Raw genomic sequence first — 24,355 nt, 5'->3', positions numbered from 1 at the left:
AAACCAGGTGTAATGGAACTTACTGTTGGCCAAAATCCATCGTTATAGTGTGTGCAAAATGCTGTGGCTACTAGATGCGTAGTTGGATGGTGAAGTGTGGGAAGAGCAGCAGTGCTAGGGGGTTGCTCAGAGCGCTGTAGGCGAAATGTCGGGCGCTGGAGAGGAAGTGCCGTACTAAACTGAAGCCTATGCTCACATTTTTTGTAAATATTAAGTGGGTGCCCTCCACCACTTGCATGGTGACCATTCAAAAAGATTTGCTGTCACATCTGCTTTTGAAGTATCTAGAAAGAAATCCACTGAAAACACAGCTTGTTAATCATTTGTTATTTTCAGAGAAGTGCCATGAGTGGCAAATTTTGAATACAACCTACACATTTCTCTCGTTGCCATGTCAAAATTTGCTTCTTTTGCCAAAACACAGCGGAGTTTATACTGTCTCACCTCACTAATATGTTGTGCAAACACAGTTGCGAGAGAATTCTGAAACAGTGGTTTATTAAGTTTATTAAACGAGGAACTGAGGAAAAGTAAAGTTAGTAGCTTATGAAAAACAAATCCTCTATACAAAAAAACCTGTAATGTCTTCACATATGTTGTTCCAGAATCCATAGCATTTCTTGTTTCACCAGCCATTGATGGCCTTTAAAAATAACATTCTTTCACCAAAAAAGTCTGTAGTTATTGGAATAACACAATAGGTAATGAAGTTTTGTATAATACTGATATGGTAAAATACTCTTCTTTTTTTGTGCTACCATCTGACAAAATCTCATTTCGATATCTGAAACTGTTTATAAAATATGAGGAATGTTGTGGATATTTCACTCTGGCTTATCACTGGTGTGGCACAATCGCAAATGAGTGTGCTACATCATATCAGTTTTATTGAGATTGGTTACAGATAAATACCTCTACCCAAGTCTAAAGAAAAATTCAATATGTTAGCTAAATTTCATACGCAAGAACATATTATGTAATATGCACCAAACGAAAAATCATAGCGACCCCTATTTTTCATTGCACACTTTTTCGAGTTTCGTGCAGTGTCTTACTTTCCCATAACTGTCACAATAACTATGACCATTAACGAAATGATGGGCACATCATCATGAACCTGACATATAAAGCTATCAGCAAATCAAAAACTTTTTTTTTTTTTTACTGAATAATCTCTGTAAATTCATTGGAGAAAGATTGCAGGGCGCACACCTCGATTCTGTCGTCCCTGACTGGCCAAAAGTCGGAAAACATTTATTGGCCTCCCCTTCCGAACAAACTCGCCCAGCGCTTTGGATGAAAACTGGTCAGTGTGCATTGGCCACCATATCCTGCGCTAGCTATACCCAGGGCTGAAGGGGAAACCCATTCTGATTGCCATATAGACCCAGTATTATTTTAGATTTAATGGAATACAAGGGAGTTTTTACTTCAGTTTATATTTTCCATTTTTTTTTTTTTTTTTTTGAATTTTTGTGTTAGTCATCATTGCAAATATATGCTGATCAACACTGTTGGTTGAAGCAGTTGGGAAATGTAGGCTGCTCTGTTATTTGCTTTGATTGTGTCTTCAAGAGATGCCTACTGAATGAATTCACGGTGTATGATACAGAGCTATAGGTATTCTTGAGGGCACTGGTGTGGATGAGATATCTTTATTTGTGATATTCTTGATCTGCTCTGACTCCTTGAGTAGACGAAAAGTCATCTGCTGTGTGTACCAGAGAAAGCAGTCAAGGACACTTTACTTTGCATAAAACTCCTAGCAAATAAGGTGATACCAGGACATGTTGGAATTCAGGGAAGTGAATTGGCAGAAGACAATGAGGTATGCACATTACTGTTGTGGTGAGGTGCAGTTATCTCACCTTTTAGGTGGAGAACTGTGCATTGATAGGGAGGGAGTGGCTGGAGTATCAAATAATAAGTAACAGCTACCCACTTGTATTGCTGCTTTCTCCAGTAAACAAGGCAGTGTGAATGCCTATGAAAATGCTGTGGCAAAGAACATAGTCCCCTGACACATGGGTTACTGCTCCGACAAGAGGAGCCAATGGTGCACAATGTGTTTTATTTGTTGATGAGACATCTTTAAAATTCTGTATTTTGTTCATGTTGGACTGTGACTTGGAAACTGCTATTAATTATGATACAAAAGACAAATAGAAACAATTATATGTGTCTGTCGCTGTTATCTGTGTGCACCTTTTCATGCTAGTGTACTACTATTCCTTTGCAGTGACTTCAGTGCTGGGGGCTGAAAGAAAGCTGGAATTTTTCTCAATTTTATGTATTGACCAGCAATATTTCTTCTTTCAGCACACATCTATTTAAGTTCCTGTATACATTAATTCTCTCAGATATGTATATTACAGTTGTATCACAACTATTTGGATACAAATATTGTCCACAAAAAGATTACTTTTGACAAGCAAAACAACTGAAAATGTAAAACAGAATGACAGTTTGAAAACTTATTTTATTCTTCTATGACACCACTGTCATCATTGTGAGCACTGTTCTTCCATCATCACAATACACCTCCAAACTGCAACATCTAAAAACAATCCACCCACAGCATGTAGACGAGCTAAATGTGCCATCCTGTATTTCAGGTATGCTGCACCCATATACCTTGCGTTACCTGCACACGATAATAAACCATTTCTCCGACAATATGCTTTCCAAAACTTAACTACAAATAAAAAACCTTCATTAAATGTCACAATCATTTTTCATAAACATCAGGAGTCTTATGTAAAATCTTTTAGCAGGTCTAAGGCTTCCATTCAGTGTGCTGTTGGCCAGTCTGGTGTGACAGGTGAAGATAGCGAAATGGAAGCCAAAGTTTTAAATTTTGGGTCCAAGAAATCATTCACACAGGAGAATCATGCAAACATACTATCATTTGACCATCGGATAGAGTCCCATGTGGACAACATAGTAATAAGTTCCCTGGCATAGAGAAACACCTGAAAGATTGCAAGCAAATAAATCACCAGGTCCGAATGAAATCTCAATTTGGTTTTACAAAGAGTACTCTGCGGCATTGGACCTTATGTAGCCAGCATTTATCAGGAATCTCTTGCCCAGCTCAAAGTCCCGAGTGACTGGAAAAAAGCACAGGTGACTCCAGTATATAAGAAGGGTGAAAGAACGGACCTGTAAAATTACAAACCAATATCCCTAACTTCGGTTTGCTGCAGAATTTTCAATCATATTCACAGTTGAAATATATGAAACATCCTTGAGACTGAGAAGCTTATGTCCACGAATTAGCATGGTTTTATCAATCATCACTCTTGCGAAACTCAGCTTGCCCTTTTCTCACATACTATGGACTATGGATGAAGGGCAACAGGAAGATTCCTTATTTCTCTATTTCCAGGAAGCATTTGACACAGTGCACCATTGCAGGCTCATAACAAAGCTATGAGCATATGGAATACGTTCACAGATATGGTAGTGGCTCAAAGACTTCTTAAGTAAGAGAACCCAGTATGTTGTCCTCGACGGCAAGTATTCATGAGAAACAAGGGTATTGTCAGGAGTGCCCCGGGGTAATGTGATAGGGCCGCTATTATTCTCCATATACATAAATGATGTGGCGGACAGAGTGCGCAGCAATCTGCAGTTGTTTGCTGATGATGCTGTGGTGTATGGTAAGGTGTCGAAGTTGAGTGACTAGGAAGATACAACATGACTTAGAGAAAATTTCTAGTTGGTGTGATGAATGGCAGCTAGCTCTAAATGTGGAAAAATGTAAAATAATGTGGATGAGAAGAATAAGCCTTTAATGTTCAGATATACAGTGAAACCCCGCTTTCACACTTTTCAAAGGACTTCAAAAAATGGTGTAAAATGCATGAAAATGTAAAATGTGGGAAATAACGTTTGAAGCTGTAAAAGTTACATATAGGATATCTCCTTACATTTTCGCACTTTATGTATGATACATGTACATAATAGACATCAAAATAGTTGTCAGGGACTTGTTTATTATCTAATAAAGGATTATTAATTAATAAATGCCGCTGATGCAACTTTAACCAGTAACTGTCTGGGAAGCAGAAATGATTGACTCAGTTTCATATGTCATAATTGATGTTTTTGGAGAGCCTGCAGCTGTCATTCATTGTTTGAATAATGAAACACAGAACCAATTACGTATTTTTTCATGCTTAGCATGACACATTTCAAGAATTTTTTTCTGATTGTCAAGTGAAAATATTTACATAAGTATTTTTGCACCATGTTTGCATATGTGTTGTTCTGCATATCTTGCGCTGTAGTGGTCTTTTTGAGGTTATCAGGTATTGTGCCTCCTCAGTTATGTAGAAAACCATACAGATGACAACATTGTTTGTTTGTGTAACATCACATAAAATACATACATAAATAGTGGACTTGACAACGAGAATAAATTCTCAAAACACGTTTTGCATGAAATAATACATAATTGGCACTGTCTTTAAACCAAAAATATTTGAGCAGTGCAGAGTAAGTGAAGGTGTCAACAAGTACTACTAGTGGCCAACTGACGAAACACGCTAAATGTTGTTCGACAAAGGTGTCTCGACGATCACAACAATCATGAAAATACAAATGCACGGTAAAGACAGTTTGGAAATGGTTGTGATTGGTCATGATATCTTTATTCGAGTGAACATAGTTACTCCCATCAGCCACTGTGCCAAGTAGAGCTTGGCAGCGGTAGGAGGTACGGCATGAATTGGTCCAACTTTACACGCACTATGTTTACATGCCACACACCTTCTGAAAGACAAAAACTGAATTTCAGAAACCATTTTTTGCTGTCGTGTTTATACATTAAGGTCTGAAGCGGATTTGCTTGCCCAGATAAATATGGCATTTAGAAAACAGCTGTTACAGTTTATTATTTAGTCAACACAATCACTATTTCTCTTCAGTTAGGCAAGGTGTAAACAGCTTCAGTCTAATATTCTTATATTTCTTCTTATCCTTCACCATACAAAAAGCCACTCTGTCCATATTAGCCTACAATTTTTAAAAACAAGACGAAACCGACAGCCCATACAAATTTAAAAACCAGTTGCCTTTACATGGGAACGAAAATCAATTGGGGAACTGGAAAACTGTCAGTCAGAAGCTGAATTCCAGAACCAATTTTGAAGTGCTTACATGACCACCCAGAAGCATTTTTGGGAAATCGGTTTACAAAATCCAGTAATGGGAACCCCATGTAAACAGCATGATGTTTACTGGTTTAAAATCACTGAGTAGAACTCCCTGGTGTCAAGAAACTTCAAACACAATGTTTAAACACTACTTGACACCTAACAACATGCCAGCATAATTTCACTCAGTTTTTCACAAAGTTTAAATCGCTGGAAACTTATAAATTTGTTGTCAGAAAATCGGGTGTGATTTATCTTTACAAACATAGGAAATTTGATGGACGTGATAAAAAATGTCATAAACAGCGTTAAAACATTAATTCCAGGAACATAAAAGTGAGATTCCACTGTAGTATTACTAGTGTCCTGCGTGACAGAGTAAAGTCATTTTAAATACCTGGGTGTAACGTTGCAAAGGGGTATGAGGTGGAACGAGCATGTAAGAACCGCGGTAGAGAAGGCGAATGGTTGACTTTGGTTTATTGGCAGGATTTTAGGAAAGAATGATTCACCTGTAAAGGAGATTGCGTGTGGGACACTGGTGCGACCTATTCTTGAGTACTGCTTGAGTGTTACGGATCCTTACCAGGTTGGATTGATGCAAGACGTCAAAGCAGTTCAGAGGCGGGCTGCTAGATTTATTGTTGGGAGGTTCAAAAAACACTTAAGTGTTACAGAGATGCTTCAGGTACTCAAATGAGAATCCCTGCAGGGAAGGCAGTGTTCTTTTCAAGAAACATTGTTGAGAAAATTTAGAGAACCGGCGTTTGAAACTGACTGCCACAGCATTCTACTGCCGCCAACATACATCGCATATAAGCACCATGAAAATACGATACGAGAAATTGAGACTCATACGGAGGCATGTAGACCATCGTTTTTCCCTCACTCTGTTTGGGAGTGGAACAGGAAAGGAAATGACTAGTATGTCTACATATATACTCTGCTAGCCACCAAGCGGTGTGTGGCGGAGGGCACAATTTGCACCAAAGTCATATTTCCCCCCCTCTGTCCCAATCGCGGATCGCTTGAGGGAAAAACGACTGTCTGAACGCCTCAGTACAAGCTCTAATTTCCCTTATCTTTGAATGATGATCAATGCGCGATTTGAAAGTTGGCAGTAATAATATATGCTCTACATCCTCAGTGAAGATCGGATTTTGGAATTTAGTGAACAGCCCCTTCCGTTTAGTGCGTCGTCTATCTGCAAGTGTGTCCCACTTCAAACTTTCTGTGAGATTTGTAACGCTCTAATGATGGCTGAATGTATCAGTCATGAAGCTTGCCTCTCTTCTTTGGACCTTCTCAATCTCTTGAATCAGACCCAACTGGTAAGGGTCCCATACAGACGAACAATACTCTAAGACTGGATGAATAAACTGCAATCTAGTGTTCGCCTTGCCCGTTACTTGTGTAACCCATCATTTTCCCTAAAATGATGGGTCACTCCTCCCTTTATAAATAAAGAACAATATTAATTGACGTAGATGTCTTTAGTCACAAAATACCCTATATTTTAGGCACCTGTTGAATGATCAATGGAGTGGGGAGTTTAAAATTTCGAAAGGTGTCATAGGTGTTCACCAAGTTATTGGTGAAAAAGAGATTTCAACTGTTATCGGAGTGGCTTGCAATTTGCAGTCCTTGGTATCAGTGATCAATGAGTCACTTTTATCTGGGAAACAGTGTAAACTACTCACATTTTACTGTTGCATGTTATTTAGTAGTTTAGAGCCTGACTCTTTGTTTTATTGGGCAGTGGGGGTGCGTGAGCGAATAATAGGAGAGAAGAGTTCCGCATATAGAATTATGTTATATATTGACTGCAACTTACTATTGGTATGAGACATTTTTAACCTTGTTGTTGAGTGCTCTAAGTGTAAACAACACAACCACAAACTTCCAGAATTAGTATATGGTGCCATTTAGTTGCAAGTTTTCTTGTTACTTAGAGAAGAACTATCATGTTGCTGGAAGACAGGACTGGAACAAATGGGATGAAATAAAATTAGTTGGTGGTCACCCAACTGACAGGCATTTCTGCTTACATAATTATGGATTCTGTTAACCAGCACAGAAATTTGCTGTATAATATGTGCCTTTCTCCTTTGACACTGATGTGTACCAATGTGTAATACTTGTTGTTCCTGCTGTGGCTCTGATGGTGTAACAAAAGGTGAACAGGACAGTTCATTGGCTTGCTCTTAATCATGTACAAACAAGTGTGTTTGAAGCTTTAAAATTTTTGTGGTTTTTGATGACTAAACAGTTATTTGTTTTATATGCACTAAATGCTTAGAGCATACATATAAGAGAGATTTTTTTTAACATTTTTAATTTCAGTTGTTTTAACATTTTTGTCACTTTCTAGGTAACCCTACATTCAATAACATCTAATTGACATTACTATTTTCCCTCAACATTTATTTCTGTATTGTGCCTCCTCCTTCTGCTCCCTCCCCCACCCATTTTACAGCTTGGCGACTATGTTTATTCTCATTATCGTGTCTGTTGTTGTTGTGGTCTTCAGTCCTGAGACTGGTTTGATGCAGCTCTCCATGCTACTCTATCCTGTGCAAGCTTCTTCATCTCTCAGTACCTACTGCAGCCTACATCCTTCTGAATCTGCTTAGTGTAAACATTTCTCGGTCTCCCTCTACGATTTTTACCCTCTATGCTGCCCTCCAATACTAAACTGATGATCCCTCGATGTCTCAGAACATGTCCTACCAACCAATCCCTTCTTCTAGTCAAGTTGTGCCACAAGCTCCTCTTCTCCCCAATTCTATTCAATACCTCCTCATTAGTTATGTGATGTACCCATCTAATCTTCAGCATTCTTCTGTAGCACCACATTTCAAAAGCTTCTATTCTCTTCTTGTCTAAACTATTTATCGTCCACGTTTCACTTCCATACATGGCTACACTCCATGCAAATAATTTCAGAAACGACTTCCGGACATTTAAATCTATACTCGATGTTTACAAATTTTTCTTCTTCAGAAACGCTTTCCTTGCCATTGCCAGTCTACATTTTATATCCTCTCCACTTCGACCATCATCAGTTACTTTGCTCCCCACATAGCAAAACTCCTTTACTACTTTAAGTGTCTCATTTCCTAATCTAATTCCCTCAGCATCACCTGATTTAATTCGACTACATTCCATTATCTTCGTTTTGCTTTTGTTGATGTTCATCGTATATCCTCCTTTCAAGACACTGTCCATTCCGTTCAACTGCTCTTCCAAGTCCTTTGCTGTCTCTGACAGAATTACAATCGTGTCTAGTACCATTTAAACTTAATAGAATTTTATAAAATGTGTTCTTAGTCACTCAGTTTCATTATAGTCAATTACTTGCCTCACTATTCACTATTTTGTATATATATTTGTGTTACCCACGTAGTTTAAATTTGATTCTCAGCCATAGTTTTGTCATTCTCAGTATGCCCAGCCCACATGCATTGTTTTTTCTTTTGCTTTTTACTTTCTTCCTTTGTTATTGGAGTATGCTATTTTGTTTCTGATGCTTGTGTTTATGATTTCTTTGTATTATACTTCACTTTGTAAATTAGTGTCACATGTGTGATTTATCTCATTTCTCAGAGGAAGATATTTGATTGCTATGGACAGTCAATGTCCATGTCTGTCACTTTCCTCTTTGCCCTTTTCAGGTCATAGTGAGTATTGTTTGACAGTGCAAAAGACTGAATTAAATTTCAGTTTTAATTTCACATCAAATGTGGATCAAAATTAATTAAAGTCATCTCTGCTTTGTTTTCATTTCGGCTACTCAAATCATCCTCTGTGTCAGTGCAAATTACAGTTTATTTTTAGAGTTTTAATCACCCCAGTTTTCTCTTTTAGTTAAACTAAGGCTCATTACTTAAGTAAAAGTACACGGATTTTAGACATTGGGCAGTGATATTATCTTATGATTAGTTTTCCACAGTAGCATTGGTAGATGAAGTGTTCTTGTTACATCAACGGAAACTTGGTCAAATTTGTTTTCATAACCTTCTGAGGTGCATATTACATAGTATCTGAGTGGGGAGGGGCAAAAATGGTTTTTCACTGATGGGTTCCTAAATCGAATGCCTATTGTAGCAGTAATCAGCAACAGAAACATCTATTGTACATGTCCTGGGACCCACATGAGATATATTCAGATAAAGTGTGATTTGCTGTGATGATCACTCCTGAGAACTTGATGGGCATCTGTAATTTGTTGCTACTAATCTATTGGGAATGTTTTATTAATATTCTGTTATGTGGAAGGAGAACTGGAGCAACAAATGTATAAAGTAGTGGGAACAAGTGTGTGCTGTATGCCTGCAGAAGAGTTCAGCTTGTGAGTGAAGAGTTGTAAAATGTTTTTGGAATTACTGGATCATTAATTTTGATAACTTTTCCATTTGTAAAATAATTTCAGAGATGGGTTGGTTCCCACTAGATATGTCAATATTTTTTTTTCCTGCCAGTGAGATGAAATGTTTGAGAATGGAATGTTTGAGATTGTCGTATCACATAATATTTATCTCCCATGCCTTATCATGTGATATTGATAGGAGAATACACACAGATATTCGCTGCCTCACTGAGTCACAGTAATATGCAATATACCTCGTGTGTGTGTGTGTGTGTGTGTGTGTGTGTGTGTGTGTGTGTGTGTTTTCTGATATCAGTTTACAAGTAGTTTCAGTGTGTGAAAACCTTAAATTATTATTATTGTTATTATTATTATAATATTAGTACAGATGAAGCCATTGTTACAAGTTATACAGTTTTTAAAGTATGACCTGCTGTTGATTTATTTCTTTTTTTAATTTTTAGATTACTCCTGTGCTTTGCAAAAGGATATAATTGTCCATGGAAGGTTATATGTTTCTCCGAATTACTTGTGCTTTTACGCAAACATCTTCAGATGGGAAACACAGGTATGTTTGCAGTAAGTGATTTAATGAACTGTGTGTTTACAGTAGAAGCTTTTGCGTAGATGTAAATATGCAGTAATGTTTATATAATCAGCAGTATAATACTTTTCCACTTACTTCTTGAAACAGGTATATCAGATCAGTTTTTGGGTCTTTTGAATATCAAAGTTTGCAAGACTTAGATGACAGGAAATCTCAGTTCTGTAAGCATGATGATATTAATGGTAGGAAAATCTATATATTTTTTCAACATGATATATACTTACTTATATTCTCTACTTCTCCAGTGTTCCTTGGTCAAAAATAATATGGAATGCTACAGTAGGTGAAATGCATTAAAGAGAGAAATGGAGAAAATGATGTGCACGGATACTGAATAGAACTTACGTAATTTATATTAATTAGTGACACATGGGGATCAGTTACTTAAATGAAGAAACCACTTGTCTAAGACATCAATAATGTATTGTGGGCGGTTATTGAATTTTCTGTGAATAACCTTTTACATTACAGTGATCAGTATACATGTTCCTCATTGACAAGATACTGCACCACTTAGAGTCTGATATGAAATTATGAAATCTGACATAGTCTTTGTGGAATGTTAATTAATATTTTCTGTTGGCAATTATTTTGGAGAGACGTTGAAAAGAAGCGCGCACGCGCACACACACACACACACACACACACACACACACACACACACACACACACACACACAAAATATAATGATCCCATTATGAGAATTAAAATTATATTACACAGCTGTAAGAGATACAAGACAATAAAAAAAGCTGTGGCTTGGGAGATGAAATTCAATAAGAAAGAAGTAAATGATGGAAAGAAACAAGAAAAAGTTAGAGGGCAACAGAAAAGAAAAATGTAAGTGTATTTTTAAACTACATGTAGGCTGTGACCATAAGATTTGTTATAGAAGTATTCTTCCGTAGATAATTAAGAAAATACTATTTGAGAAGATAAACTTAAGTGATCATGACAAGGCAGCATTATAGTAATAGTTATATGGTGGTCTTATGTTGTTTATATTGATTCCTGGTTTCTTTAAATTAGGTGGAACCATGTAAGACAAATTACCTTGATGTTTTGATGAACTAATGAAATAATAGCTGCAATTGAGATACCATGTTTATGGCAGTTTTTTCTTCAAAAAAGGAAACTGCTTTTGCTTGAACACCAAAAGTAGTTACCGAACACTAAAGTAGTTATCTGTTAACTGTAATTCTATTCCCAACTTTTTTTGTGGTGGTTAATACCCTCTACTTAACAACACATTTTGTTTTCTTCTGTTTGCAATCTCTTGTATTGTAACTATTTCTGCTATGTGCATGAGGTACTTTATAAACCATGTTTCATTTCTGTTTTGTACACTGCAGCCCCATTAGATCTTCTGTCCATTATATTAAACGTATTGATTTGTTCCTCTCTCATTTGAACTTTTCCATTTTGGCCAGATTCCAAGAGACAGTGCTAACATATTCTTACTTTGCCTGTCTGAAGTCCACCTGCATTCCACCTCCCACCACCATACACTTACGCCATTACTCAGTAACATAACAGTCAGATCTCTTTTGTCTCCTTTGTTCTTAGTCATAAGAGTGACACTACAGTTTGTTTTTATACAGTGTTGTGTGAACAGTTGTATGTAAAATCAAAAGTGGATTCTGTAATTGTCAACATGATTTTGTCATTGTGTATTGGCTTCCATCATTAGCTAAGTATGCAATATCTATATTCAGTGTGTAGTTTGCAGTCTTTTTGTTCATTGTAGTGCATGGCCAGAAACGTGTTTGAAGTCTGTTTTTGAAACAAATTGCAAAGTTTTACCATGACCTCCACAGTCACCTCTTTCAAATATGCAGCTGATTTCCTTTCTGATGTCAACAGATTTGGTGAATGTAACTACAGTTGCTGTTTAAAATAATTTTTCATATGAGAAAATATTTTTATTAAGTTTTGTAATAATATTAGCAATGTAGGCTCATGCTTTATTTAATTTATGATAATCCATTTGTGTTACAGCTGTCCTTGAGATGGAAAGATATCACAGCTATAACCAAAGAAAAAACTGCTTTGGTTATCCCTAATGCAATACTTGTCTGTACAAAAACAGAGAAACATTTCCTAACTTCATTTGGAGCACGAGACAAGACATATCTTATGCTTTTTAGGGTGTGGCAAAATGCACTGTTAGATCAGGTATGCTGAAATTACAAACATCTTTTACAAATTTTTATTAATGTTTACATTTTATTAGTTTGACATTTATATATTCAGGGTACTGTTGCCAAGTCAGTGGTTGTGATACATGTTTTTCTGTCACTGAATAGTAACAGATATTTCATATCACTGTTTCATTGAAAAATTGTGAGACAATGACTATGTGAAAATACAACATCTGTTAAGAAGTTGCTGATTGATATTCTTATTTGCATTAACGCATTTCATCCCAGTGTAGTGTACACGCAGCACTAAGCTTAACTTCACAAAATCCAGTGAAAACAAACTTCTATCGTACACAACTCATCAAGCATGTGGTAAAAGGCATTCAGCAGTTCTATGTTTATGTTTTATTATATTTCACAATTACTCCAACATTTTATGAAAAAAATAAATTGCTGAAAACTTAGTGTTGCATGTATGTAACACTGGGTTAAGAATTCAGTTGTATTTAATTTTGGTTTCAGCAACTAACACATTAGTGCAAAAGTTCTTATTATGAAACATTACTGACTTATTTATGTACAGCAACTCTCAATGCAAGAGATATGGCAGTGGGTGCATACTTGCTATGGTGATGAGCTAGGACTGACAAGTGATGATGAAGATTATATAGCTCCTGTGTCAGAGGAGGAAAAGCAATCATCTGCTGCTGTGAGACTCTCAGTTGACTCATTTGCTGAAGTAAGTATCACAAAAAGTTATTGTAGTTATGATAAAAATAGAAATTTGTTTTTTTCTTATAACTATAAGTGAGAAATCTAGGTACCATGAGCAATCATTTTGTTAGCTAATGTAAACAAGTGTGTATCAAAAGCTTTGACAGTTGCAGCAGTGAAGCGGTGCTGATGGAGGTGGTTGGGTAATGGCAATAGTATTATGATGTTGTGTGCAGCTAATTTTAGCAGCTGAGCTTATGATGGTGGTGATGGTGTTGGACGTTGTTGTAGTAGTAGCGTTAGTAGAAATGTGATGACAGAATCAGAAAAAAATGAAATCTCTCTCTCTCTCTCCCCCTCTCTCGCTCTCTCTCCCCCTCTCTCGCTCTCTCTCCCCCTCTCTCGCTCTCTCTCCCCCTCTCTCGCTCTCTCTCCCCCTCTCTCGCTCTCTCTCCCCCTCTCTCGCTCTCTCTCCCCCTCTCTCGCTCTCTCTCCCCCTCTCTCGCTCTCTCTCCCCCTCTCTCGCTCTCTCCCCCTCTCTCGCTCTCTCTCCCCCTCTCTCGCTCTCTCCCCCCCTCTCTCGCTCTCCCCCCCCCTCTCTCGCTCTCTCCCCCCCTCTCTCGCTCTCTCTCCCCCTCTCTCGCTCTCTCCCCCTCTCTCGCTCTCTCCCCCTCTCTCGCTCTCTCCCCCTCTCTCGCTCTCTCCCCCTCTCTCGCTCTCTCCCCCTCTCTCGCTCTCTCCCCCTCTCTCCCCCTCTCTCGCTCTCTCCCCCTCTCTCGCTCTCTCCCCCTCTCTCGCTCTCTCCCCCTCTCTCGCTCTCTCCCCCTCTCTCGCTCTCTCCCCCTCTCTCGCTCTCTCCCCCCCTCTCTCGCTCTCTCCCCCCCTCTCTCGCTCTCTCTCCCCCTCTCTCGCTCTCTCCCCCTCTCTCGCTCTCTCCCCCTCTCTCGCTCTCTCCCCCTCTCTCGCTCTCTCCCCCTCTCTCCCCCTCTCCCCCTCTCTCGCTCTCTCCCCCCCTCTCTCGCTCTCTCCCCCCCTCTCTCGCTCTCTCCCCCCCTCTCTCGCTCTCTCCCCCCCTCTCTCGCTCTCTCCCCCCCTCTCTCGCTCTCTCCCCCCCTCTCTCGCTCTCTCCCCCCCTCTCTCGCTCTCTCCCCCCCTCTCTCGCTCTCTCCCCCCCTCTCTCGCTCTCTCCCCCCCTCTCTCGCTCTCTCCCCCCCTCTCTCGCTCTCTCCCCCCTCTCTCGCTCTCTCTCCACCTCTCTCGCTCTCTCTCCACCTCTCTCGCTCTCTCTCCCCCTCTCTCGCTCTCTCTCCACCTCTCTCGCTCTCTCTCCCCCTCTCTCGCTCTCTCTCCACCTCTCTCGCTCTCTCTCCCCCTCTCTCGCTCTCTCTCCCCCTCTCTCGCTCTCTCTCCCCCTCTCTCCCCCTCTCTCCCCCTCTCTCCCCCTCTCTCCCCCTCTCTCCCCCTCTCTCCCCCTCTCCCCCCCTCTCTCCCCCTCTCTCCCCCTCTCTCCCCCTCTCTCCCCCTCTCTCCCCCTCTCTCCCCCTCTCTCCCCCTCTCTCCCCCTCTCTCCCCCTCTCTCCCCCTCTCTCCCCCTCTCTCGCTCTCTCCCCCTCTCTCGCTCTCTCCCCCTCTCTCGCTCTCTCCCCCTCTCTCGCTCTCTCCCCCTCTCTCGCTCTCTCCCCCTCTCTCGCTCTCTCTCCCCCCCCTCTCTCGCTCTCTCTCCCCCCCTCTCTCGCTCTCTCTCCCCCCCCTCTCTCGCTCTCTCCCCCCCCTCTCTCGCTCTCTCTCCCCCCCCTCTCTCGCTCTCTCTCCCCCCCTCTCTCGCTCTCTCCCCCCCCTCTCTCGCTCTCTCCCCCCCTCTCTCGCTCTCTCCCCCCCTCTCTCGCTCTCTCCCCCCCTCTCTCGCTCTCTCCCCCCCTCTCTCGCTCTCTCCCCCCCCTCTCTCGCTCTCTCCCCCCCCTCTCGCTCTCTCCCCCCCTCTCTCGCTCTCTCCCCCCCCTCTCTCGCTCTCTCCCCCCCCCTCTCTCGCTCTCTCCCCCCCTCTCTCGCTCTCCCCCCCCCCTCTCGCTCTCTCCCACCTCTCTCTCTCTCTCTCTCTCTCTCTCTCTCTCTCTCTCTCTCTCTCTCTCGCTCGCTCGCTCTCGCTCGCTCTCTGTCATTGTGTTTCATTAGCATTCCCATCTTTAATACCTGTTAGGGCACTGTCTTAAAACACATGAACTGTTGTAAAAATTTTCCTTCTTTTCATGTGCACATGCCTTATAGTCTTCTCATTCATATCAAAACAACCTTCATTTCTGCACAGGGTGGAAAATGTTGGGGATCAGTGCTGTTCCTGTGTAGCAAAACAGTATATTAGTACAAATTCAGAGGTTAATGGTGGAAATAAGGCAATTGTCTTGATGTATGAGCACTACTTAATGAGTACTAGGTGAGGAAATCCCATCAAATATTAGGTGGGCAAATGATAATGTTTCTGTTAGCCATAACTTAACAAGAGTCCAACCTCATCGTGAGTTTTATGAAGTATATTGACAAAATATAATAAGTGAGGATCTTGTGCAGTATAGTATTTATTGTTGAAAAATAGGCGAACATCTACAATAAGGAGATCAGTAGTTAATCATATGTATCATTCACAGTACTGAAATAAAAACTATAAATTAACTGTGGCAGAACTTAACTCTCCTCAAATTTCGTGTACTGATCTGTATCCAGTTTAAATAGTAAACTTCGTGTCCTGTATAATTACATTCAGTGGGTAGCAGAACTTTGTTCAAAACATTGCAGTAAATATCCACAGAAAAAGTGTGCACTTATTATTGTAGGAACATATCAACAGTGAGAACCTTAGAGCTCATACTAGAGAACTTGTGTGTCCCTTCTTCCTTCGTGGCTACACATAGGTATGTCTACAATCAGCATAGGATCATTGACAGCTCCCCCTGTGGTAAAATAATTGGAGGTCTCCATCTGTTAAAAAGAATAAATGTGTTATTGGATCATTTTCTGCAGTTAAGCTGTCATTCTGTTCTTTTGTCATTGCAGAGATCCCTTGGTATAAAACTGATGTCATTCTCATCCCTAGTGTTCCCTGTTAGGACATTATGTGCTGTAGACCAGTCTTCAAAGAAAAGCATTTAAAATAGCTTCTCAGGGGAGTAGAACCAGTGTTACTTACAGAAAAACTAAATTTACATCCTACAAAAACACAAGGTCCATCAATCACAGCATTGGTGCCAACGCCTTTCACTTCAACATTATTCTTAGCCTTAATATCCCCAGTCTTCAATTCAACATTGTCAATAGCATGAGACACTGTACCACGTGACATGATGATGATGATGATGATGATGATGATGATGAACTGCTGCTTACATTGTGCTGTAGCCGTTAGCATTGCTGGCTGGCGTGCTGCGGGTTGCCAGTTCAAGCCCAACCAACACAAATTGTTTGTTATTTAGTATTTATCATTTATAGAAAGTTCTCACAATGTTTGCATATTCTGAAATATTCAGTATTTGTATAAATAGCAGCATGCTCCTTCCAGAAGTTCAGCTGTCTTCTATCTGTACAGTGCTGTTTGTGATCTCAGTTCTGTATGTTTTACTTCACTGACAACCCTGCTTTCGAATTTGGACTTGATTATGGTTATGACGTGACACTGTTTGGCAGAGATGCCAGGTACTTCAAAACATCGACATCACTGTGGCTCCAATTGGCAACATGACAGTCATTGTCAACATCTACAGGAACTGGATTATGACCAGTACATCATTCCCAAGGTCCATATATTCAGAAAATCTGTAGATCTAAAACAGCAATGAGTCAGCTGTGCATATCACATTTGATGAAAGGAGTCTCAAAAAGACATGCACCAAGCTATTCTGATAAAGAATGTCACAATAACAGAGGAATTCATCAGGTGGTGTCAACACATTGAGGAAATGCAACAGAAAAGAGTTTAATGAAAGAAGCATAAGGGATGATCAAAAAGTTTGTCTGTATGTGTTGCTGTAGTGTATGTGCAACATAGCATGACCCCAAAGTGGGTATATGAGCATCAACATGTAGGCAAGGGGTTAGTGTGGCATTTCTGTCTTTCTGTTGTGCTTCCGGTAAATGTGAAACGTTTACACTGGCATGTTGTTCCCAAGTGCATCAAAACAGGACCAACATGTCGTTATTCTTTTCTTTGCTGCCGAAGGACAAGCACTGGGGTAACACCAATTAGAGATGAAGAACATGCATAGGGTTGCATGTCTGTCGAAAACCACTGTTGGGGAATGGTGCACCAAGTTCTAGCCATTTCCTGTAGAGGTGATGCTCACTCTATTTTTTTATTAACGAGGCCCATTGCTGTACAATGCTGGAGAAATTAGAGCATACTATTAAGGTGATAGTTCAGAAAAACTGCAACAAGGGGTGCTGCTGCTTCACGATAACACACACCCCCAATCGCAAATGTCGTAACGCAGAAGTTACTGTAAGTTATGCCAGCCCAAGTGGGAGACACTTGAGCTCTTGCCCTATAGTTCTGATCCCCACAGGGGGCCCACAGCTCTGTTGTGAGTAACTGTGTGGTGCGCAAGAGGCCCTGAGCTATTGTAGCCTGTCTTCTCTCCGGGCTGCATTCTGTTCCCTACATCCGCTCCTCCACGTTCTGTCTCCTTCACATCTCTTTTTCTCTCTCTCTTTTTTTATTATGATCTGACTATTCCCTGGTTCTGTTGTTCCTTTATGGTCTCCTGTTTCCTCTATCCCTTTTTCTCAGTTTTTTCTGTTTCCCCTTGGGCTCTCTTTCTAAGTGCTGTTTCTGTAATTTGAACCACTTGGAAAGAACTCCCTCCCTAGCATCTCCGGTGTGGGTTCCACCACCCCACTAGGTCACCAGCAGCCAACCATCCGTGTGGTGGGGCTGTTATGCACCCATGTGACTGAGCCCCCTGACAACACAAGGATCACACTGCTGGTACCTTCCACACAAGTGCTAAAAGAAATTCATTAAATTTCGGTTACATGATAAATCAGTCAAATCTAAAGGCTGTAAATTCAACTAAATACCTAGGAGTTACAATTATGAACAACTTAAATTAGAATGAACACACAAAAAATGTTGTGGGGATGGCAAACCAAAGACTGCATTTTATTGGCAGGACACTTAGAAAATGTAACACATCTACTAAGGAGACTGTCTACACTATACTTGTCTGTCCTCTTTTAGAATACAGCTGTGCGTTGTGGGATCCTTACCAGATAGGACTGACAGAGTACATCGAAAAAGTTCAAAGGGGGGCAGCACGTTTTATATCATTGTGAAATATGGGAGAAAGTGTCACTGAAATGATAAAGAATTTGGCCTGGATGTCATTTAAAAAAAGCGTTTTTTGTTGTGACGGAATCTTCTCACGAAATTCCAATCACCAACTTTCTCTTCCGAATGCGAAAATATTTTGTTGACATCGACCTACATAGAGAGAAATGATCACCGCGATAAAATAGGGGAAATCAGAACTCGTACGGAAAGATACAGGTGTTTGTTCTTTCTGCACACTATATCAGATTGGAATAATAGAGAATTGTGAAGGTGGTTTGATGAACCCCCTGCCAGGCACTTAAATGTGATTTGCAGAGTATCCATGTAGATGTAGATGTACCTGAGCTGTCACCATTTCGTGTATGCTTAAGAGTGGTTGCTAGTCGTTTTGGGGCATCGGATCTCCTGGCAGTGACTGCCGTACCAGGTGGCCCTTGAGCTTGATGGCGCCCAAGGGCCGAGGCCCTGGTTGGAGAGAGTGGTACTAGGGGTGGACACCCTGCGCATGAAGCATGCTATGCTCGATACTTCTGGCCTAACTTCTGTGGCCCTCTCTTCAGACAAGAACGGTTCTCTCTCTGCTCTTTGTTTTGCTTCCCCAACCTTCCCCTCCCTCCCCAGTGGAGGAGGGCCAGGCCCATCGTCGAACATCATTTTTTGACATAGTCTCCTTGCGTTTCAATGCACTTGGTCCATTGTTGTACAAGCATCCTGATGCCCTCAGAAAAGAAGGTTCTCGGTTGAGCTGTGAGCCAGGAATGCACCGCTTCTTTCACTACTTTGTCTGAGGCAAATTGATGGCCCATTAATGCCTGTTTGAGTGGCCCAAACAGGTGATAGTCAGAAGGGGCAAGATGGGGACTATATGGAGAATGATCCGGTACTTCAAATTTGAGTTTCTGGAGAGTTTCAGCAGCGTTGGCAGCAGTACGTGGACAGGCATTGTCGTGCAACAACACACCACCTTTTGGCAGCAATCCTCAGTGTCTGCTTCGAATTGCAGGCTTCTGCAGTAAGCATCTCACTATAATGTACACTGTTTATTGTTTTGCCCCCTTTTCCCATAATGTTCCAGTACTGGACCTTGTGCGTCCCAAAAAAACCATAAGCATCAGTTTTCCTGTGGACAGTTGGGTCTTGAACTTTTTCTTGCACGGCGAATTTGGGTGTTTCCATTCCATGCTCTGCCGTTTACTCTCTGGTTCGTAATGATGGATCCATTTTTTGTCACCAGTAATGATCCTGTCTAAGAAGTTGTCCCCTTCATTACCATAGTGATCCAAATGTTTCTTGCAGATGTCCAAGCGCGTTTGTTTATGCAACTGTGTGAGTTGTTTTGGGACCCATCTTGCACAAACTTTATGAAACCCAAGTCTCTTGTGGATAATTTTGCAGGCAGAACCGTGACTAATTTGCAGATGATGTGCCACTTCGTCAGTAGTTAATTGTCTGTCTAAGAGTATCATTTCACGTAAATGCTCAATGGTTTCTTTATTTGTGGTGGTAAATGCTCGTCCACTCCTTTATCGTGCGTAACGCTTATGCAACCATTTTGGTATTTTTCAATCCATACATAGACACTCCGTTGTGGCAAAACTCTGTTCCCGTACTGTACCGGAAGTCTTTGATGAATTTCGGCCCCTGATATGCTTACCAGAATAAACTGAAATATAACTAAATTGTGGATAATAATTGACTTACCCTCATAGATAGGCTGATAGCACATCAAAAATTCTACTACTGTAAGAAACAGACTATAAGAAACCTACCTGTATGTTGACTGCAGTGGCAAAATGATGCACATGTAGAGGCGACCAGAATGTAGTTACTGTGAACATTTTTAGATCTGGGTGTACCACTAGCTCCATTGAACTATTGAAAATATTGAGGAATTTATAATACACTTTGCAGATTATTACTTATTGAGTCATGATTGTATGAAAATAACACTTCCACATTTGCAGATGCCACTATGTCCATGCTGTCTCTTAAGCTAATAGTCATAATTAGGTAGTGCCAAAGTGTGAACATGTCAGGGAGTCAACCAGTCCTAGCTATGTTCAGGTTTGTTGAGTACTCTTTTCCTGTTACTTGGTTTGTTCCAGCAGGACAGAAGGACTGCTGCTTTTTTTTTAGAAGATTTGGTGAAGTTGACACAGTAAGATGCGATCTGGTTCCCTATTGAAATATAACCCAGGACATTATTTTCCACAGAGACAACCTCCTTCAGTTTGATGAGGAACTCAATCTGGAACAGTGTGATATTCTTTTCATCATATAAGTCTGTAGAGGTTTTATGCCACTTGTGTTGAAACCAGTGCTTTCATCGTGACTTTTGAGGGTCATACCCTTCTGGAAAAAGTCAAAGTTATGGTTTACCGTTGTGATACAGAGTACTATTTCCCACCTGTCTTGTTTTGTTTCTGATGTCTCTGTTTTGGTCACATGTCTTTGTGATGTGAGGCATATCCTGTTTGCAGCAACTGCAGCTGCCCTCTCCACGTGGGGAGTCTTTGCACCCCAATGCCCAAGTGCGTATACTGTTCCAGTCCAAATTCTCCTCACTCTCTGGATTGACTGATTTATAATAAGGAATGGAAGATTCAAGAATTCAAAACTCTCAACCATCTACCATACTCTGAAGCCCGACAGAAATTCGACCATCTCCACCTGGTATCTTTAAAGTCTACCTTTGCTTCTGTTACGCCCTTCCCCCCTCCTCTTTCTTTCTTACTTCCTTCCTGTCTCCCTTTCCCTTCATCCTCCCTGGCGGTTTCCATTCACGGAACTGTTCCTCCTCCTTGGCTGGAGAAGAAACCCTCTTCTCTGGCACCCACCGTGTTTTACTCCCTTTCGGAACCCCCTTTTCTGGCATGTCCAGGACAAGAAGCCTGTTACATTAAATCAGATGCAGGATCCACAGTCTGTGGGCCTCAAGGCTGCTCATTCTCTTTTAGATCCTGGTATTGCTGTGACTTGCTCTCTTGCCGACCTCACTTCAGCTCCCCCTTGAAAGAGAACAACAAGGACCCGCCGACATCCGAGGATGTGTCGCCCCCCTCCATCAATCAGGATCTGATCTTACATTCATATATGTCACTCGGTCCTTACTGGTGATGGACACTCATTCAGCACAATGACTGATTCTGCCCCTTTTGACGTCCATCCTGACTCTTGTACTACTCTCCTCCAATGGAACCATAATGGTTAGTATTGTCACCTTCTGGAATTGTAGGGTCTTCTTACTCTCTATTCTGTTGGTTGTGTTGTATTGCAGGAATCTCATTTCATGGATACACATGCCCGACTCTTCCTGGTTTCCAAGCCTTCTGCCAGAACTGGGTCAACCGTTTGCATGCCTCCAGTGGTGTCTGTACATTGGTCCACACGGACGTAGTCAGTTCGTGGGTTCCTCTTCATACTGCACTGGAAGTAGTGGCCATTCGGATCCATTTAGCTTCTATGGTGATGATATGAAATCTTTATCTTCCCCCTGACCGGCCTGCTATGCTTCCTGCTCTTCTTTCTTCTTACCCTCCTTCAACAGCTCCCTCCATCTTTGTCAACTAAAGTGGACATGCTGGTCATACCGCAATGCTCTTCAATGCCTCAGCAGCACCAGCTGGGGCTCAAACAACCCATTCTGATATTTATTTATTTATTTACTTACATGTCAAGTTCTATAGGACCAAATTGAGGAGCAAATCTCCAAGGTCATGGAACATGTAAGTACATGAAATTACAACATAAAAATAATAATAGATAAAAATAAATGTTTATTAACCAGAAAAAGTCAGTCTATAATTTTAAGTAAACGCAATCAACAGTACAACAAGAATCAGCATAATTTTTCAAGAAACTCCTGGAGAGAATAGAAGGAGTGACCCATGAGGAAACTCTTCAGTTTTGATTTGAAAGTGCATGGATTACTGCTAAGATTTTCAAATTCTTGTGGTAGATTATTGAAAATGGATGCAGCAGTATACTGCACACCTTCCTGCACAAGAGTTAAAGAAGTCCAATCCAAATGCAGGTTTGGTTTCTGCTGAGTATTAACTGAGTGAAGGCTGCTTATTCTTAGGAATGAGCTAATATTGTTAACAAGAAATGACCGTAAGGAATATACAGGGCTATTACAAATGATTGAAGCGATTTCATAAATTCACTGTAGCTCCATTCATTGACATATGGTCACGACACACTACAGATAAGTAGAAAAACTCATAAAGTTTTGTTCAGCTCAAGCCGCACTTCCGGTTTCTGCCGCCAGAGCGCTCGAGAGCGCAGTGAGACAAAATGGCGACAGGAGCCGAGAAAGCGTATGTCGTGCTTGAAATACACTCACATCAGTCAGTCATAACAGTGCAGCGACACTTCAGGACGAAGTTCAACAAAGATCCACTAACTGCTAACTCCATTCGGCGATGATATGCGCAGTTTAAAGCTTCTGGATGCCTCTGTAAGGGGAAATCAACGGGTCGGCCTGCAGTGAGCGAAGAAACGGTTGAATGCGTGCGGGCAAGTTTCACGCGTAGCCCGCGGAAGTCGACGAATAAAGCAAGCAGGTAGCTAAACGTACCACAGGATGGTGCTCTACCGCACTTCCCTCATGATGTTCGGCATTTCTTAAACAGGAGATTGGAAAACCGATGGATCGGTCGTGGTGGAGATCATGATCCGCAATTCATGTCATGGCCTCCACGCTCTCCCGACTTAACCCCATGCAATTTCTTTCTGTGGGGTTATGTGAAAGATTCAGTGTTTAAACCTCCTCTACCAAGAAACGTGCCAGAACTGCAGGCTCGCATCAACGATGCTTTCGAACTCATTGATGGGGACATGCTGCGCCGAGTGTGGGAGGAACTTGATTATCGGCTTGATGTCTGCCGAATCACTAAAGGGGCACATATCGAACATTTGTGAATGCCTAAAAAAACTTTTTGAGTTTTTGTATGTGTGTGCAAAGCATTGTGAAAATATCTCAAATAATAAAGTTATTGTAGAGCTGTGAAATCACTTCAATCATTTGTAATAACCCTGTATATATTGAGAGGCCAATGTCAAAATACCCAGACTTGTGAATAGGGGTCAACAAGAGGTTCGTGAATGTACACCACTTATTGCCCGAACTACCCGTTTCTGAGCCAAAAAGTCCTTTTACAATAGGAAGAGTTATCCCAAAATATAATACCATACGACATAAGCAAATGAAGATAAGCAAAGTAGACTAATTTTTGTGTCAAACAATCACTCACATGAGATACTGTTCGAATAATAAAAACGGCAGCATTAAGTCTTTGAACAAGATCCTGAATGTGGCTTTCCACGACACCTTACTATCTATCTGAACACCTAGAAATTTGAACTGTCCAGTTTCACTAATCATATGCCCATTCTGTGAAATTAAAATGTCAGGTTTTGTTGAATTGTGTGTTAGAAACTGTAAAAACTGAGTCTTACTATGATTTAGCATTAGTTTATTTTCTACAAGCCATGAACTTAGGTCATGAACAGCACTATTTGAAACAGAGCCAATGTTGCCCCCAACATCCTTTACTACCGAGCTAGCGTCATCAGCAAACAGAAATATTTTAGAGTTATCCGTAATACTAGAGGGCATATCATTTATTCGAGGGCTATTCAGAAAGTAGGGAACGTTTTGTCAAAAAAAAAAAAAAAAAAAAAAAAAAAACACCTAACTACAAGAAATGTATTTTAATAATATACATCTGATAGAGCGACTGACGTACCATTTTTCCGCAGTCACCAAACACATCGAGGCGTTTATCATAGCGATGGATAAGATTTGAAATACCTTCGTTGTAAAATTCTACCACCAGTGAGTCACGCCCTCCTGGAGTTCCGCGTCGTCATCAAAGTGCTGCGTTGGAAGCCAGTTCTTCATCCTGGGAAACGAGTGGAAGTCGCTTGGTGCAAGATCGGGGCTGTAGAGCGGATGAAGAAAAATTGCTCATTTGAATTAATTACGTAGTTCTTCAGTGCGGTTTGCCATGTGAGGTCGGGCATTGTCGTGCAAAAACAAAATTT

At 40.9% G+C, this 24,355-nt stretch overlaps 1 protein-coding gene across 2 annotated transcripts in view; it reads left to right on the top strand.

The window, feature by feature from the left end:
- LOC124723240 (protein Aster-B-like) overlaps positions 1–24,355 on the top strand; it is a 230,334-nt gene that overhangs the window by 99,893 nt on the left and 106,086 nt on the right. For both annotated transcript variants that reach the window (XM_047248438.1, XM_047248437.1), the window contains exons 6-8: positions 9,993–10,096; positions 12,134–12,310; positions 12,860–13,015. In XM_047248438.1, the coding sequence (XP_047104394.1) occupies positions 9,993–10,096; positions 12,134–12,310; positions 12,860–13,015 (437 nt within the window). The remainder of the gene's footprint in view (positions 1–9,992; positions 10,097–12,133; positions 12,311–12,859; positions 13,016–24,355) is intronic.

The sequence above is a fragment of the Schistocerca piceifrons genome, chromosome X (assembly GCF_021461385.2).
Source record: "Schistocerca piceifrons isolate TAMUIC-IGC-003096 chromosome X, iqSchPice1.1, whole genome shotgun sequence".
In the NCBI taxonomy this organism is placed as follows: Eukaryota; Metazoa; Arthropoda; class Insecta; order Orthoptera; family Acrididae; genus Schistocerca; species Schistocerca piceifrons.
Note: the sequence above shows the minus strand (reverse complement) of the source record. Positions and strands in the feature narration are given on the sequence as shown.